General features: G+C 38.8%; 1 protein-coding gene across 4 annotated transcripts in view; it reads left to right on the top strand.

The window, feature by feature from the left end:
• The first annotated feature begins 2,913 nt into the window (after positions 1-2,913).
• TTC1 (tetratricopeptide repeat domain 1) overlaps positions 2,914-15,741 on the top strand; it is a 47,059-nt gene continuing 34,231 nt past the window's right edge. For all 4 annotated transcript variants that reach the window (XR_004962008.1, XM_036281668.1, XM_036281667.1 and 1 more), the window contains exons 1-2: positions 2,914-2,971; positions 4,190-4,546. Coding sequence is in view for 3 of the 4 variants with exons in the window: in XM_036281668.1 (XP_036137561.1) it covers positions 4,220-4,546 (327 nt within the window). In the remaining variant the exon portion in view is untranslated. The remainder of the gene's footprint in view (positions 2,972-4,189; positions 4,547-15,741) is intronic.

The raw sequence follows: 15,741 nt of genomic DNA, 5'->3' as shown, positions 1-15,741 counted from the left end.
ACAGAGCTTTGTGTGCTTATGGAGTTTTTGGGTGTCTCTTGGATCCAAGCTCCCCTCTCTCTGCCTTCTGAGCTCTCCAACTGTATTGTGCACACTTGCTTTCTGTTTCTGTTTTGTTTTCTGGTGTCTATTTCTGTTGAAGTTTCCAGGCAAGTCAAACATCCTGTTCAAAAGAAGCGAAAACACACAATCCCCAGCATTTTGGAATCTCTGTGGAAATCAGGGCCCCTCATAGCTAAGATGTTTTAGGGAACCCAAAAGCAAGATAGGATTCCCCCTTGTCCTTGGACCAGGCTCTTGCGCCTTTCTGGAAAAATGGATGAACTTTTGGATATTTGGAATTGTAATGGCCATTCTGGGGAAACCTGGTTTTAGATAAGTCCATCTTAAGAAATATCCTTGAAACGAGAGGATCTCAACCCTTTGGAAGATGATGGAGTGCATGATCTAGTATCCAGAAGCTTTTTAGATACAAAAGACTCCAAAAATAGCTCTAAAGAGATCCTTACAGCATGCAAATAAATATCTTCTGAGCAGGTAACCTTAACTTAGCCCATCTGTCAGAAACACAGTTTGGCTTTAACTATTTTTTTGAGTTTGATACCTGAGACATGGCTAAAAAAATTGAAATTTCTCTGTCTGTCTGTCCATTTAGGTATGTCTGTGAATGATATTATAGATATGACATTTTTCTGCCTCTGGATGGTATTACCAAAATTAATTTGTAAAAAGCTCTATTCCATTGGTTTAAAGACAAACAAGCATTATATAAATTAAGTATACTCTCAGAAATATAGGAACTAACCCAAATGTTTTTCAAGTTCACATAACCTAGGGTAATCTTTGATAAATAAAAGCTAATTTAAGTTTGTTTGTTTAATAAAAGACAGTCATGACTTATTGTTGTCAATATCGAGTATAATGCAAATATATAGCTTTCTATAACTGGGTTTACTAATCAAATAAGCTCATGTTATCTCTTACAAAATTTGTTAACAAGAAAAATAATTTGAAATGATGGTCAGCTGTTTAATGTCTAATCCAAAAGCAAGTAATTCAAATAAATGTAAATAAGATAAATGTTTATAAGTTAACTAAATCATGGATATTCATTGACTGTATGTCATTTCCAAATAAGATCAACATTCCCCCAAATGCTCCTTATATTTTCATGATGTCCTTCAGTCTCTCCCTGTTTTCTTTTCCTCTTAATAAACAGCCTAACTCAAATACAGTTATAGTTCATTTTATTGTGCTTCACAGATGCTGTGTTTTTTGTTTTTTTGTTTTTTTTACAAATTGATAAATTGAAGGCAAGACCCTTCACCAGCCAAAAGTAATGATTCACTTTATTGCAGTGGTCTGAAACCGAACCTGCAAAATCTCCGAGGTATGCCTGTATCTTGTTAAAGAAGACCTACCAAACGGGAACAATTGGATGTTTGTTCTTGGTGTAAAAAGAAAAGAGTTCTTCCTTTAAGCTCAGTAGTGCCTTTATCTTCCTCTCTACCTCACCCCCACTGGCCTGTGAGCTCCTGGGGATGGAGCAGGCCAGGGACTGTCTTATTTCGGTTTCCTGTACCCAGCTACTGTCACAAGGCCTGTCACTTGTTATTATTGTCTCTAACATTGAACACTGTGTGCCATGCCCTGTGCTCCTTGTCTTCTAGATGACGTCATTTCTTTATTCCAATAAACTTAAATGGGAGGTACCACTGTGACCCATCCCAGTTTTTACATGAGGTAAATGTATATATTAAAGCTTAGAAACATTAAGTAATTTGCCCCGAAGTCACACAGGTAGTCAAGTGGCGGAGGCAGATTTAGAACTCAAATAATCAAATAACCCACCTAAAGCATTTTTCAAAGCATGTGGCACCTCCTAAGCATAGAATCAGTATGTGTTGGCTACTAGAATTATCGTCCAAAGTTGAACAACTGGGAAAAAAGTAAAAAAGCTGACACTGTAACTGAAGCTTATTTTGTTTATTTTGCTCCAAAACTCACAAGAATTTAATTAACAGGACTTCTTATAGGTCATAAGAGGCCTAACCACTTACATTTCTGAAGTTTCTGCTATATTTAAAATGTAAGAAATATTAGGTTTCAAATTTTTGATGCATTTTTTAATGTTCACTTTTAATATATTAAAGCTTTTGCCTTACACAAAAATAGAAGTGAGTGAATAACTTCATTTAGACATAAGTTCAAAAACAAGTCTGCTTTCCTTCCCGGAAAAGCCCCTCCAGCGCTCTCTGCGATAGGTTCTGTGATTACAGAAAACTAATTAATACTCCGCTGTCATTACTGGTTACCTGTCTATCTTAAGGGATATCTTAACTCGGAGTCCCCAGCACAATGCCTGGGGTCCAAGACGCATTTCTTGAATAAATGTACAGGGCAACAGTTCGAGTTTGGTTCCAGGACCTCTTACACTCTTAAATATTATTGAGGACCACAGAAAGGTTTTGTGTGTGAGAGTTGTTATACCAATCACTGTTTACTGTATGAGAAATTACTACTTGAGTTAATAAATACTAAAAAAAATTTAAGTTAACACTACACCCATTATATGCTAACTTAAATCATCTTCAAAGGCACACTTTTAAGACCATTAGAGGGAAAACCTTCTTTTCGGACAAGGTTTATGCTTCAGGATTCCTCTACGTATTGCTAGCATGAGAGAGGTCCGACTGAAGGAATAAAAGGAACACCACAAAGACACCAAGAGCCTTTCCCTTTTCCTTTTTCAACAAGTGCTAACGCGGAGTGTTGCCGTAACCCAAGATGGCCACCGCCATGCATATTTCAGCCCGTACAATGACGTCACGCAGCGCCATTCCACTACATTTCCCAGAATGCTCTGCCAACAGCGACGCCATTGGTCGGCGCCGACGGAAATGCACTTGACGGAGCGGAAGTAGAAGATCTCAGAAGCTAGGAAGGTGAAGAAGAGAGGGACTGTGAAGCTGTGAGTAGCTACCTGGGTCTTTCTAATTGGCGGGGAGGGACGCAGCGTGGGGACGAACTGTTGGGAAGTGCGGGGGTGGTCCCTTCTTAATCCTGGGGCCTCAAACTCCTGCGTTCTTCCTGCTGACCTGAGAGCGAGGAGAAAGGAAACTGCTGTGGAGGCGAAATCTCCCTATTACGATATTGCTGTTTTAAGTTTGCTTGACGAGCTGGGGCGAGTTCGGCCTCTTGTCGCGACACAGGGGTCAGTGGCTGATTTTACTGCGAACGGAGGGTGGGGCTGTGACGGTCTGACTCAGCTTCTCTCGCAGTGGTTCGCAAATGGCTGCACATTAGAATCACCTGGGACGCCTTTTTGAAAAATACAGATTCCCTAACCCAACGCCAAACCAGTAAGTCAGAATCTGTGGAGAATAAGGTCTGGGTTAAAGCGCCCCAGGTGTTATGTTGTGCAGCCAGGGTTGGGAACCACTCTTACTTAGTTCCCAGTTTTGACCCCCACGGAAATCCACTGTAACCTGCGTGGGCTTATGGATTGGGGTAAAGTTGATAATCACTGGACAGGGAATGCATTTTGAGTTCCACCAGAAACTTATTTTTTACTTTCCGTGTGGTGGTGCTGGAAGAAAGAGGGTGTGTGTTTTTATTTAGGTCCTGGCTATTTATTCTAAATAAAGCTTCGGGTCACATAATTTATCTTGCCATTGTTTTAACCTCTCCCAATTTTTTGCTATCCGACGAAATGTGAGCAGTGGAAAGTGGAAGAGTCATATTAAAATCGGGCTCTTTTGTTGCTTATGAGAAGTAGCGAAGCCCTGGCCGGTTTGGCTCAGCGGTTAGAGGCCCACGGACCAGTGAGTCGTGGGTTGGATTCCGGTCAAAGGCACGTAGGTACCTACGTTGCGGTTTGGTCCCGGCCCTGGTGGATCGAGGGATAGGCAACCAATCAATGTGTCTCTCTCACTCCGATGTTTCATCTGAAGATAAATGGATAAAATATCCTGGGGTGAGGATTAAAAAAAGAAGTAGTGAACGGGATAGCAGTTAAAATGTCATTTGACATTATTTATGGGCTCATGATAATCTCTTTATATATAATGAATTCTAATAAAAGGAAGTTCGGGTGTGTTTTGCGCTTTGATGGAGAAGTTCATTTACATGTGATAGGATTGTTTTTTAATGTAAGCACCATTGCTTAACATGTTTTCTCTTTTCCCAGAACCAGCTTCACCTCCCTCACTGATTCAGCATGGGGGAGAGGTCAGAAAACTGTAGGGTTCCAGAGGATCTGTTCAATGGTTTGAAAGTTACAGATCCCCAGGAGGCAGAATGTGCTAGTCCTTCGGTTTCTAATCCCAAAGATAGCCAGCCCCAGAGCAAGCTGCTTACGGATGTTGAGCCCCAGGAGGACCAGGGAGAAGAGGAGCACTTTCATGACTGCAGCGCCTCGTTTGAAACGGAGGAACCAGGAGTGGACAAGGTTGAGGACAAACCTGATAATGATGTAAATTCCTCTGAACTCGATGAAGAATACCTATTAGAACTGGAAAAAAACATGCCAGATGAAGAGAAACAGGTAAGTATTTTATTTATTGTGCATGATCTGCCAAATAAACTGCTTTTTAAAGTGAATAAATATGTCTGACACTGTATTATAGACCACTTCGTCTGTGGTAAAGAATAACTTGCCCATTTGTGTCTTTATTGCTTTAGTGGTGATGGATCTGAGATAAATCAGTAGCATGACAGAGAAGCATAGAGTGTGTCTGGTTAGCAAAATTTTCCTTTCTTTTTTTTTTGGTGAACTTTGATTTCTTATATTTACTTTTGTGTAATTATTTTCTAACCTGTATATATACCTTTTAGCTTTTTTATTTGAATTTTTTTTTTTTTTTTTTTTTGGTATGTGCTCCTAGCAGGAACTAAACCCGGGACTCTCTGGTCCACAGGCCGACGCTCCAATCACTGAGCCAAACCGGCCAGGGCACCTTTTAGCTTTTTTGTGACCTTATTTATGGTTGGCTGCTGAAATTCTTGTAATGGACATTGTTTTGTCAGACTTTAGAGTTATGGAATGCTGCCTATTTATAGTAGTCCTTGTTAGCAAAAAAGGACTGTCTGAAAATCCTGATGGTGGTTGAGTTACAGTGGGGAGTGACTGGGGCTTGTATCATTTACACAGAGTTCTCAAGGAACAGAATTGTGTATGATAGGAGCTGTAATTTGTTAAGCACCTGTAATGTGCCAGCCGAGCTTAAAATAATACTTGTTTTCATTTAATCTTCACAACATGCCTAATGAAACATACCGTTGGCATCCTTCATAAGAGAACAGAGTTCAGAGTGGTAAAGTACATTGCCCAGGATCACACATCTAATAAATGGCAGAACTGATTCTCAAACCCAGATCTGTTTGATTCCAAAGGAAAGAAAACATACTGTAGAGTTTAGTAACAAAATTAACTGTTTTCCTACAAGGCCAGTACACGAATAAAATGTACACCTTCCTGCTTCTTTGCCTCAGGGCCCCATCCTTAACTGGGCAAGCTTTCACTTTTGGAGACAGGAGTCTTGGTGTCCTCTACATACCCTGATTTCATAAGCAAGGTTGTTGAAGAGTTACCATAATATCTGAGCTTGTCTGCAGAGAACTTGAACAAGACTCATTGTTTAGCCTGTGAGGAGTTTGCTCACTAAACGGGTTATGATAGATGGGTAATAGGCTGAGATAATAAATGAACAGTGACAGGCACTTGTCATTATTAAGTCTGTTGGTTTTAACATGCATGTGTTAACTTTTGTGCTAATGTATGCCACCAGTAGAGGAGGATAAAGGACAGAAATGAGTGAAGTTCATAAACTGCCTCAGCAGAAATGGCTCAGAAAATTAAATCAAGTGTTATTGGATAACATTAGGGAATTGATTTCCCAGAAAATGAATGTTTGGTTCAGCTTTCATATCGCTAGTGCAGACTTTTTAGAAAAACAGTTATGTTAAAATGGTAGCAGTTTTCTGATGCCTTAATATATATTTGTGCCTTGTTATCGCAGTGTATTTTCTATAGTGTCATCGGTTTGGCTCAAGTGTTATACATAGTCTGCACCCCATTCCCAATTTGCAAAACTTTTTTGTGTCTTCTGGCCAGGAAATCACATTTTAAATTCTAGAAGTATTTAAAATTATTTTTATTACCAATTAATTGTATATTCTAAATAGCACAATACTTTTTATAAACTTTTAAAATTTGAGATATAATTTACATATAGTGAAACTGTTGATGTTCTAATGTACAATTTATTGGGTTTTGACAGCTGTATGTAACTCACCCTATCAAGAAAGAGAACTTTCCATCATGCCAAAAACTTCCTTTGTGTGTTTGATCATCCGTTCCTTCTCCCAACCCCACCAGCCCAGGGAACCACTGTTCTGATTCCTATCCCATTGGTTGGTTTTTCCTGTTCCGGACTTTTATATAAATATAATCACTTTTAAAATTGTTAAAACCGCCCTGGCCGGTTTGGCTCAGTGGTTAGAGCGTCGGCCTGCGGTCTGGAGAGACCCGGGTTCGGTTCCCGCTAAGGGCACGTACTTGGTTGCAGTTTGTCCCCAGCCCTGGTTGGTCGTGCGGGTGGCAGCCACTCGATGTGTCCCTTCATGTCGATGTTTCTCTCTCTCCCTTGCTCTCTCTCCCTCCCACTCTATCTGTACAAAAAAATGGAAAAATATCCTCGGGTGAGGATTAAAATTGTTAAAACCCTTGGAATTTTATATTTTATATATTACACCCTATGTTTTCATAGCTTAATTTGAAAGTTTGTAATAATATCTCCTAGAAATAATATGCTACAGTGATAGTCATTATTTTATAGAAGTGTAAACCATTAACTCCATTGTAAGAAAACAACCTATGTATGAGAATGCAGACTGCCTTTAGCTAATTGTGGAATACTCTGATAGTTATTTTTATGCTGTTCTGTGAAATTATTAGGAAACCAGCAAAACAATTGAAGAAATATCTCTCTGCTGCATTATGTTTAGATTTTATAGGTCATTGGGAGCAGGATATCTTTAAACTTGACTCGTAAAGTGTACAAAATTCAAATAATTGAACAACAACAATGAAAATAAGCACAAATGGCAAAAAAAAATGTGAAAAGACTTTAATAATGTAAATTAAACATTATGTCTCATCAATCAGATCAGAACATTAATCTGATGTTGATAAGAGGATATAGGAACTCCTGTTGGGAGTTTACATTGCCACAACATTTTTATGGGATACAACTATCAAATTTTATATGCACTTTTCTTTAGACCAGGACTGTCAATAGAACCTTCTGCAATGACAGAAATGTTCTTTATTTATACTGTCCAGTACGGTAGCCACTGACCATCGGCTACCACACATCACATGTGACTGGAGAGTACCATACTGGACAGCACAGCTTTAAACTTCTGATTCTCTTCTAGTCATTTCTTTTAAGGATGTTATTAGAAATATGCATATATGTATATGGAAAGATGTGTTGCAGCATCATAATTTTGGAAATCCAGAAATAATATTAAATAGAAAGTATTACTTTATTACTTTTGGCATATTTATGCAGTAGTGTACAATGAAGTCATTAAAAAGGAGCTAAATCTTAGAAATGACATGGAAAGATGCCCACAGTATAATGTTAAGTGAATTAAGCAGGTGTGATAATATGATTTATAAAGAAATATATATTTGGTATTTGTCTAGTTCTTGGCACAAAGTACCTAAAACCCTTGGAATTTCTTAAGTGGTAAGAGATAAAGGTGTATTTTATTCATAACAGACCCCTTTCCACCGCACCTAAGTTAATGTTAACAAGGTGACCTTTGGAAAGCCTCTAAGGATGTGGTCAGGTTGTCATTTTGGAGCTTTCAGCCTCACCTCTTGAGAGGGGAGAGGGCATAGAGGTTGAGTTAATCATTGATGACCCATGATTTGATCAGTTGCTGACCAAGGGCTCAGGAAAACAATTTCCTTACTAGATAACTAGTTTATTATAAAGGATGTAACTCAGGAACAGTTGGATGAAAGTGATGCACAAAGCAAGCTATGTGGGAAGGGGAACATCCATGACCCTGGGTGTGTAACCCTCCTAGCATCTCCATGTGTTTATCAACTCAGTTCTCTGAACCCCATCCTTTTGGATTTTTAATGGAGTGTTCATCAACAGCATCAAAAGTTATTTTCATTATTGAGAATATAAATAAAAATTGAATCTTAACAACCAAGATGAACTTTTTACCAAAAGCACATAAAACTTCCTTTGAGGATTTGGAAAAGAAGTGCTATCATAAGATCTATATATTGCTATATGTTTCTCTTTGGGCAGAATCAAGTATCAATAGCCAAAGTCTGAGGTCCCCGGCTAGCTCAGTCAGTAGAACGTGAGACTCTTAATAGCCAAAGTCTGTTGTTCAAGCTGACTTGATTTGCCCTGTGGCTGAGAAGATAATCTAAGCTCAGGAGTGCAGAACTCATAAACCAAGAATAAGTAAGGAAAAGGAAAGCAGTTGAGATTTGGTAAAAACAGGAAAAAAAATTTTTTTTTTTTGGTTCAGATAGAGTGGGAGGGAGAGAGAGGAAGAGAAAGAGAGAGAAACATCGACGTGAAAGGGACACATCGAGTGGCTGCCACCCGCACAACCAACCAGGGCCGGGGACAAACTGCAACCGACGTATGTGCCCTTAGCGGAAACTGAACCCAGGTCCCTCTGGACTGCAGGCCGACGCTCTAACCGCTGAGCCAAACTGGCCAGGGCCAGGAAAAATTTATTAAGGAAAGCAGTGTGTGTGTGTGTGTTTCAGCAACAAATCTTAACTATTTGTGAAAACCTAACTGTAGACATGACAACCCAGAGGAATGGGATTTTCGCTGACGTTTAAGATGTACTAGCTGCAAAGCAAATACGTGCTTCTGGAAGGCTTGGCTGAGGTGAAGGACAGATCTGGTGGAGATGAGAATTATTGCTATAACATTAATGACACAAAGATGCATATAGTATTGGAACCTATAGAATATACTGTATTGTGGTATTGATCCTGCAAGAGAATCACCTTTTATGGGCTACTTGTCACAGTGGAGTTCTTAGGCCTCGATGTAGTTCCCTGGGTAATTCTTAAGCACACTAAAAGTTTGAGAACCACAGTCATGGGGCCTTGCACATAGTCTTTCTTCATTAAATAGCTGTTGAATGAATAGTATGGTTATTTTTCCTATGAGGGCCAATAATTGGTCTTACAAGTTAGATTTTTTTTTTTAACCCTTCTTTTTACCCAGATGTGATTGATTTCTGGATGGCTGTACTTGGCTTAAAAATTTATTTTCTTGCCCTGGCCGGTTTGGTTCAGCGGTTAGAGCATCGGCCTGCGGTCCTGAGAGACCCGGGTTCGGTTCCTGCTAAGGGCATGTACCTCGGTTGCAGTTTGTCCCCGGCCCTGGTCGGTCGTGCGGGTGGCAGCCACTCGATGTGTCCCTTCACATTGATGTTTCTCTCTCTCTCTCTCTGTTCCTCTCTCTCCCTCCCACTCTACCTGAACAAAAAATGGAAAAATGTCCTCGGGTGAGGATAAAACAACAACAACAACAACAACAAAAAAAATTTATTTTCTTAAAAAAAAAAAAAAGAGGAGATATATTAACAGAGGTCCTGTGTATTCAGCCAAAAATATCTGAAAATAAGAAGGTAATTTACATTAAAGAATACAGTTTTAGATGTTGTTAAAGTTACTTATTATACCTGAAAATAAGAAGAGGATTTAGATCAAACAATAAATTTTTATAGACTTTATTAAGATTTACTTATGACCAGAAGCATGTCTATGGACTTAGCCTACCACGTGAACTGGTGAAATGGACAGGTGAGCATTTTTTTTTTTTTAAAGAATTAGACTGGGCATTGACGCAGATAACAAGAAGTCTTCCTTGAAAGGACTAGCCAAGCAATAAAGAGCACAAATATAGTCCATTTAAAATAAAGTGTATATTAGGCCTGGCTAGTGTGGCTCAGTGGTTAATCATTGACCCATGCACCAGGAGGTTGCTGGTTCATTTCCTGGACAGGGCACGTGCCTGGGTTGTGGGCTTGATCCCCAGTGGGGGGCATGCAGGAGGCAGCCAATCGATGTTCTCTCTCATCAGTGTTTCTTTCTTTCTGTTTCTCTCTAAAATCAATAAAGAAAAAAAAACTTTAAATAAAGTATATATTAAACCTAATATAATGATTTCTTCAAAAAAAAAAAAAAGTTCTTTTGTAGCAATTACTTTAAAAAGCTGCAGGGGGCAGCAGAGAGCTGCTGGTAGCTTTGCAGTATGGAAATTGCTGATGTGATCCTCTTGGCTTTCTCTCTGTTGTCTAAATACATTCATGCTCACTGCAGGATTATTTAAAGATTTTAAAATATATATGAGGCAAGCTTTTTTTTTTTAAATCCTCACCTGAGGATATTTTTTTCCATTTATCTTCAGACAGTGGAGGCGGGGAGTGGGGTGGGGGGGATCAACTGGTTGCCTCCCACATGACCCTGACCAGAGCCATGGACTTAACCAAAACTGAGGTATGTGCCCTTGACCGGAATCGAACCCGAGACTGGTCTCCAGGTCAGCGCTCTAACCACAGAGCCAAACCGGCCAGGGCTTGATGTGAGCTTTTACTATTGAATAATAATAGAAGACATATGCACTTGTAAGCTCCAAGTCAAGTGTGTTATTGTTGTATTCACTGACCTAAAACATTGGGAATATCCCTAGGCAGCCACTGCATTGAGAGTATCTGGTAGAGAGTGGTGGTTTTGTGATTGATAAAGGAATGGAAGAGTACCTTCTGACATTTTTGCCAGGTTTATGCCAAGATTTAAAGTTGTATCACTTGGAGTTTTCTAGGTTTTGAGTCATAGTTAGAAAGCCATTTCCCCATACTGAGGTTAAAGTGGAATTCACCTATATTTTTTTTTCTGGTACTTGTATGGTTTAACTTTTTACATTTAGGTTTCCAATCCACTTGGAGTTTATTCTTGTGTGTGGTGTGACATAAAGCTCTAATTTTACCGTTTTCTAAATGACCAAGTTGTCCCAGTACCATATTTGAAATCATCTTTGCCTCAATAATCTAATTAAATTTTAGTATCAACTAAGACCAAGTTTGTATCCTTTTCCAAATGCTAACCTCTACCTGTTTGTCAGATTATCATTTAAAGTCTAACTCACTTTATAATGACACTTTATCAGAATAAAGAACCTAATTTAAGACTCAGATTGGATTACCATTCAGGGATTTGAGTGGTGATGAAATTTTAAAATAACTGGAGAATTGAATAGTTTAAAAAGTAGAGAAATGTGCTGTTGAATGGTTTTCTACTATATATTTCAAAGTTCTTTCATCTTTTTTTGTGTGGTATGTGCCCCTAGCAGGAACCGAACCCGGGACTCTCTGGTCCACAGGCTGACGCTCAACCGCTGAGCCAAACTGGCCAGGGCAAAGTTCTTTCATCTTGAAGAAAATACAGTTTCCTGTGTAATGCAGACTTTTTTTACCCTATGATCCAAGAAAATTATTCTTGGGAAAATAAATTACCTTTCTTTAGGACTGTGAAGCATATAACTGTACTTATCTTTTTTTACAGCAGTTTCTGTGCCTTACTCAGTTACTTCCTGGGATTTTATTTCCACACCTGTGTTAGAAAGCTCTGTCCTAACTCTATAATTTAACTTGGGATGATAATACTACCTACCTTATAAAGTTGTAAGGATTAGATGACTAATACATAAAAAGAACCAGAAGGTGTTAGTTATAGCTGTTAAGTCAAAATTCAACACTGTAGACTGCAAAATACCTTTAGGGTCTAGATCTTCTAAGATCTCTTAAAAGTCATTTTTGAACACTTTTTCCCCACGGTGACAAGCATAAGTGAATTTTGCAGTGTTTTAGAAGTATTCTAACTTTAGTCAATTATTCATAAATTATCCTTCAACTTAATTTATGAAGAATGAATCGAGTGTTTGGCTGGGGCTGTTGGGTATAGGGTACGAGAAATGGAGGTTTTGTTTTTATCCTCACCCGAGGACATTTTTTTATTTTTTGTTCAGATAGAGTGGGAGGGAGAGAGAGGAAGAGAGAGAAACATCGACATGAAAGGGACACATTGAGTGGCTGCCTCCCACATGATCAACCAGGGCCAGGGACAAACTGCAACCAAGGTACGAGCCCTCTGTGGGAACCAAACCCGGGTCTCTCTGGACCACAGACTGACGGACACTCTAACTGCTGAGCCAAACCGGCTAGGGCGAAATGGGGGTTTTGAATTTGGAAGGGGCACATGGGAAGCTTCTGCAGTTCTGACAACTTGTTCTCTTTTTCTGAGTAGTAGTTATGTGGATTATATTTTAACAACAATGTGTTAAGCTGTATGTCGTTATGTGTGTATTTCTCCATGTGTATTTCTGATAGTGGGGTATTGAAATCGTTAACAATTGATGTTGGAGTGTCTGTTTCTCTTTTGAATTGTCATTTTTTTCTTTGTGTATTATATAACTGCTATTAGGTGCATATACATTTATAACTATTAGGCTTTCCTGATTTATTGACCCTAGTATCATCATGAAATATTCCTTTTTTGCCTCTAGTAATGTTTATTGTTATAAAGCCTGTTTTGTCTGATATTACTTTAGGCACTGCTGTAGACTGAATGTTTTCATTGCCCCTCTCCCCCCGACAAAATTTATATGTTAAAAACTACCAGTGTAATCATAGTATTAGGCGATGATGGAGCCTTTGGAAAGTGATTAGGTCATGAGGGTGGAGTGCTTGTGATTGTGGTTAGTGCCCTAATAAGAGGCTGAAGAGAGCTCCCTTGACCATTCTGGCATGTGAGGTTCTAGCTAGAAGACTTATAGACTGGGAAGCCGGCCTTCACCAGACAGAATCTTCCAGCATCTTGATCTTGGACTTTCCAGCCTCCAGAACTGTGAGCAATAAATGTTTATTGGTTATAAGCTGCCCATTCTATGGTAATTTTGTGATGGCCGCCTCAACTGACTAAGGCAACCACTCACCTCTCTTATAGTTGCTATTTGCACAGGGTTTGTTTTTTCCATTCTTTACTTTCAACCTATTTGTGTCTTTGAATCTAAAGTGTGTCTTCTTTTTTTTTTTTATCCTCACCTGAGGACACTTTTGCATTTATCCTCAGACAGAGCAGGAGGGAGAGAGAGAGAGAGAAACATTGATGTGAGACACATCGAGTGGTCGCCACCCACACGACCCCAACCGGGGCTGAGGACAAACCACCTGTGGTGCATGCCCTTAGTGGGAACCAAACCCGGGACTCTCTGGTTTGTGGGCCGATGCTCCAACCACTGAGCAAAACCGGCCAGGGCTAAAGTATGTCTTATACATTGCATATGGTTGGATCTTCTTTTTGTTTGTTTGTTTTGATTCAGTTTCTTATTTATTTACCTTCAGTATTATTTTGTATTAATTTCGAGTATACAGTGGTTTGATCTTCTTAAATCCAACCTGGCAATCTGGTTTAATTGGGGGTGTTTAGTCCATTCATATTAAACGTGTTTATTAATGTGGTTGAATTAACATCAGCCATTTTGTCTTCTACAAGTCTCATGTCTTTTTTATACCTGTTTCTAACTTTCATACCTTCTTTTGTTTTAGATTTTTTTTTAGTGTACCATTTTAATATTTCTAATTTTCAAGATGTTTCTTAGCTAAGTTTTCTTAGTGGTTGCTGATGAATTACATTATGCATCTTGTTACAACCTAGTTTAATACTATGTAATTCTAGTAAAAGATAGAAACTTGCCCTGGTCAGGTGGCTCAGTTCATTGGAACATCATCCTGTGTACTGAAAGTTTGCGAGTTAGAGTCCTGGTCAGAGCACATGCCTACATTGCAGATTTGATCCCCACATGGGGCCCATACAGGAGGCAGCTAATCAGTGTTTCTCTCTCACATCCATGTTTCTCTCTCCCTCCCCCTGCCTCTCTCTCTAAAATCAGTAAACATATTCTCAGGGGAGGATTAAAAAAAAAAAAAAAGAAAGAAACTTTTTTTCAATATAGCTTCATTTTCTCCCCTCCTTTGTACTACCATTGATTGTCATATATATTGCATCAATATATGTTGTAAATCTAACCAATATAGTGTCATAATTACTATATTATAATCATTTTGTTTCTTAAAAAAGAGAAAATAGCCCTGGCCAGTTTAGCTCAGCGGTTAGAGTGTCAGCCCACAGTCCAGAGAGACCCGGGTTCAGTTCCCATAAGGGCACGTACCTTGATTGCAGTTTGTCCCCGGTCCTGGTTGGGGTCGTGTGGATGGCAGCCAGCCAATGTGTCTCTCACACATCCACGTTTCTCTCTCTTTCTCCCTTCTTTTTGCTCTATCTGAAGATGAATGCAAAAAAAAAAAAAAAATGTCCTCGGGTAAGGATAAAAAAAGAGAAAATAGTACATTTATAGAGCCTTATGTATTTAGTGTTTCTAACACTCTTCATTTCTTCATGTAGATTTGAGTTTACCATCTGGTATCATTTCCCTTTCAGTCCAGAGGACTTCCTGTATGTCTTGTTAGGCAGGTTTATTCTCTGTCTTTTTTTCTGAACATCTTTATTTTGTCTTCATTTTAGGTATGGTTTTACTAAGTATCTAATTCTTGGTTGACAGTTTTTTTCCTTTCATTGTTTTGAATATGTCATCACACTGCCTCTGGCCTCCATTTTTTTCTGGTGAGAAATCAGATGTAATCATTGTATTGTTCCCCTCTGCCTGAGAAGATGTTTCTTAGTAGATTTAGACTTGCTCCTTCTCTTTATCTTTCAAGAGTTTGACTTTGGTGTCTCTAGATATATATGTAACTGGGTCCACTGAGCTTCTTGAATTTTTTTAAATGATTTTATTGATTTTAGAGAAAAAAGAAGGGAGAGGGAGATAGAAACATTGATGGGAGAGAAACATCAATTGGCTGCCTCCTGCATGCCCTGTACTGAGATTTGAGCCCAAAACCCAGGCATGTGCCCTGACTGGGAATTGAACTGTGACCTCCTGTTGCATGGGTAGACGCTCAACCAACCTGAGCCACACCAGCCTGGCTTCTTGAATTTTTCGATTAACATTATTCATCAAAATTGCTTTTTCAGTCATTATTTCTTCAAATATTTGTTCTGTACTTGCTCTTCAAAAATTTGTTCTGTCCCTTTCTTTTAAATTTTCTGTCCCTTTCTCTTCTCCTAAGACTCCCATCACATATATTGTGAGGCCTTTGCTTATTTTTTTTCCTGAATCTTTTTTCTGCTCGCAGTTCTTCAGATTGGGTATCTATTGCTCTAACCTTAAGTTTACTTATTTCCCATGCCAATTCAGTCTGCTGTTGAGCCCCTCTATGAATTTTTCATTTCAGTTATTGAACTTTTCAGCTTTCTTTTTAAATAATTGGTTTGTTTATCATGGTTCTCTGTTTTTCAGATGTGTCATCATGCTCTCAATTAAGCCTTTAATTTCCTTTAGTTCTTTGAACATATTTATTTATGGGTACTTTCAAGTATTTGCTAGATATAATATCTGTAGACACTCAGATGTTTCTATTGACTGCTTTTTTTCACTTGTGAGTCAAACTTTTCTTTCTCTTTGTATATCTTATAATTTTCTGTTGAAACTGGACATTTTTAAATCCTCGCCCAAGGATATGTTTTCATTGATTTGAGAGAGAAAGGGACAGAGAGAGAGC

This window comes from Molossus molossus, unplaced genomic scaffold, assembly GCF_014108415.1.
Source record: "Molossus molossus isolate mMolMol1 unplaced genomic scaffold, mMolMol1.p scaffold_m16_p_4, whole genome shotgun sequence".
Lineage (NCBI taxonomy): Eukaryota > Metazoa > Chordata > Mammalia > Chiroptera > Molossidae > Molossus > Molossus molossus.
This window is presented reverse-complemented; position numbering and strand designations above follow the sequence as displayed.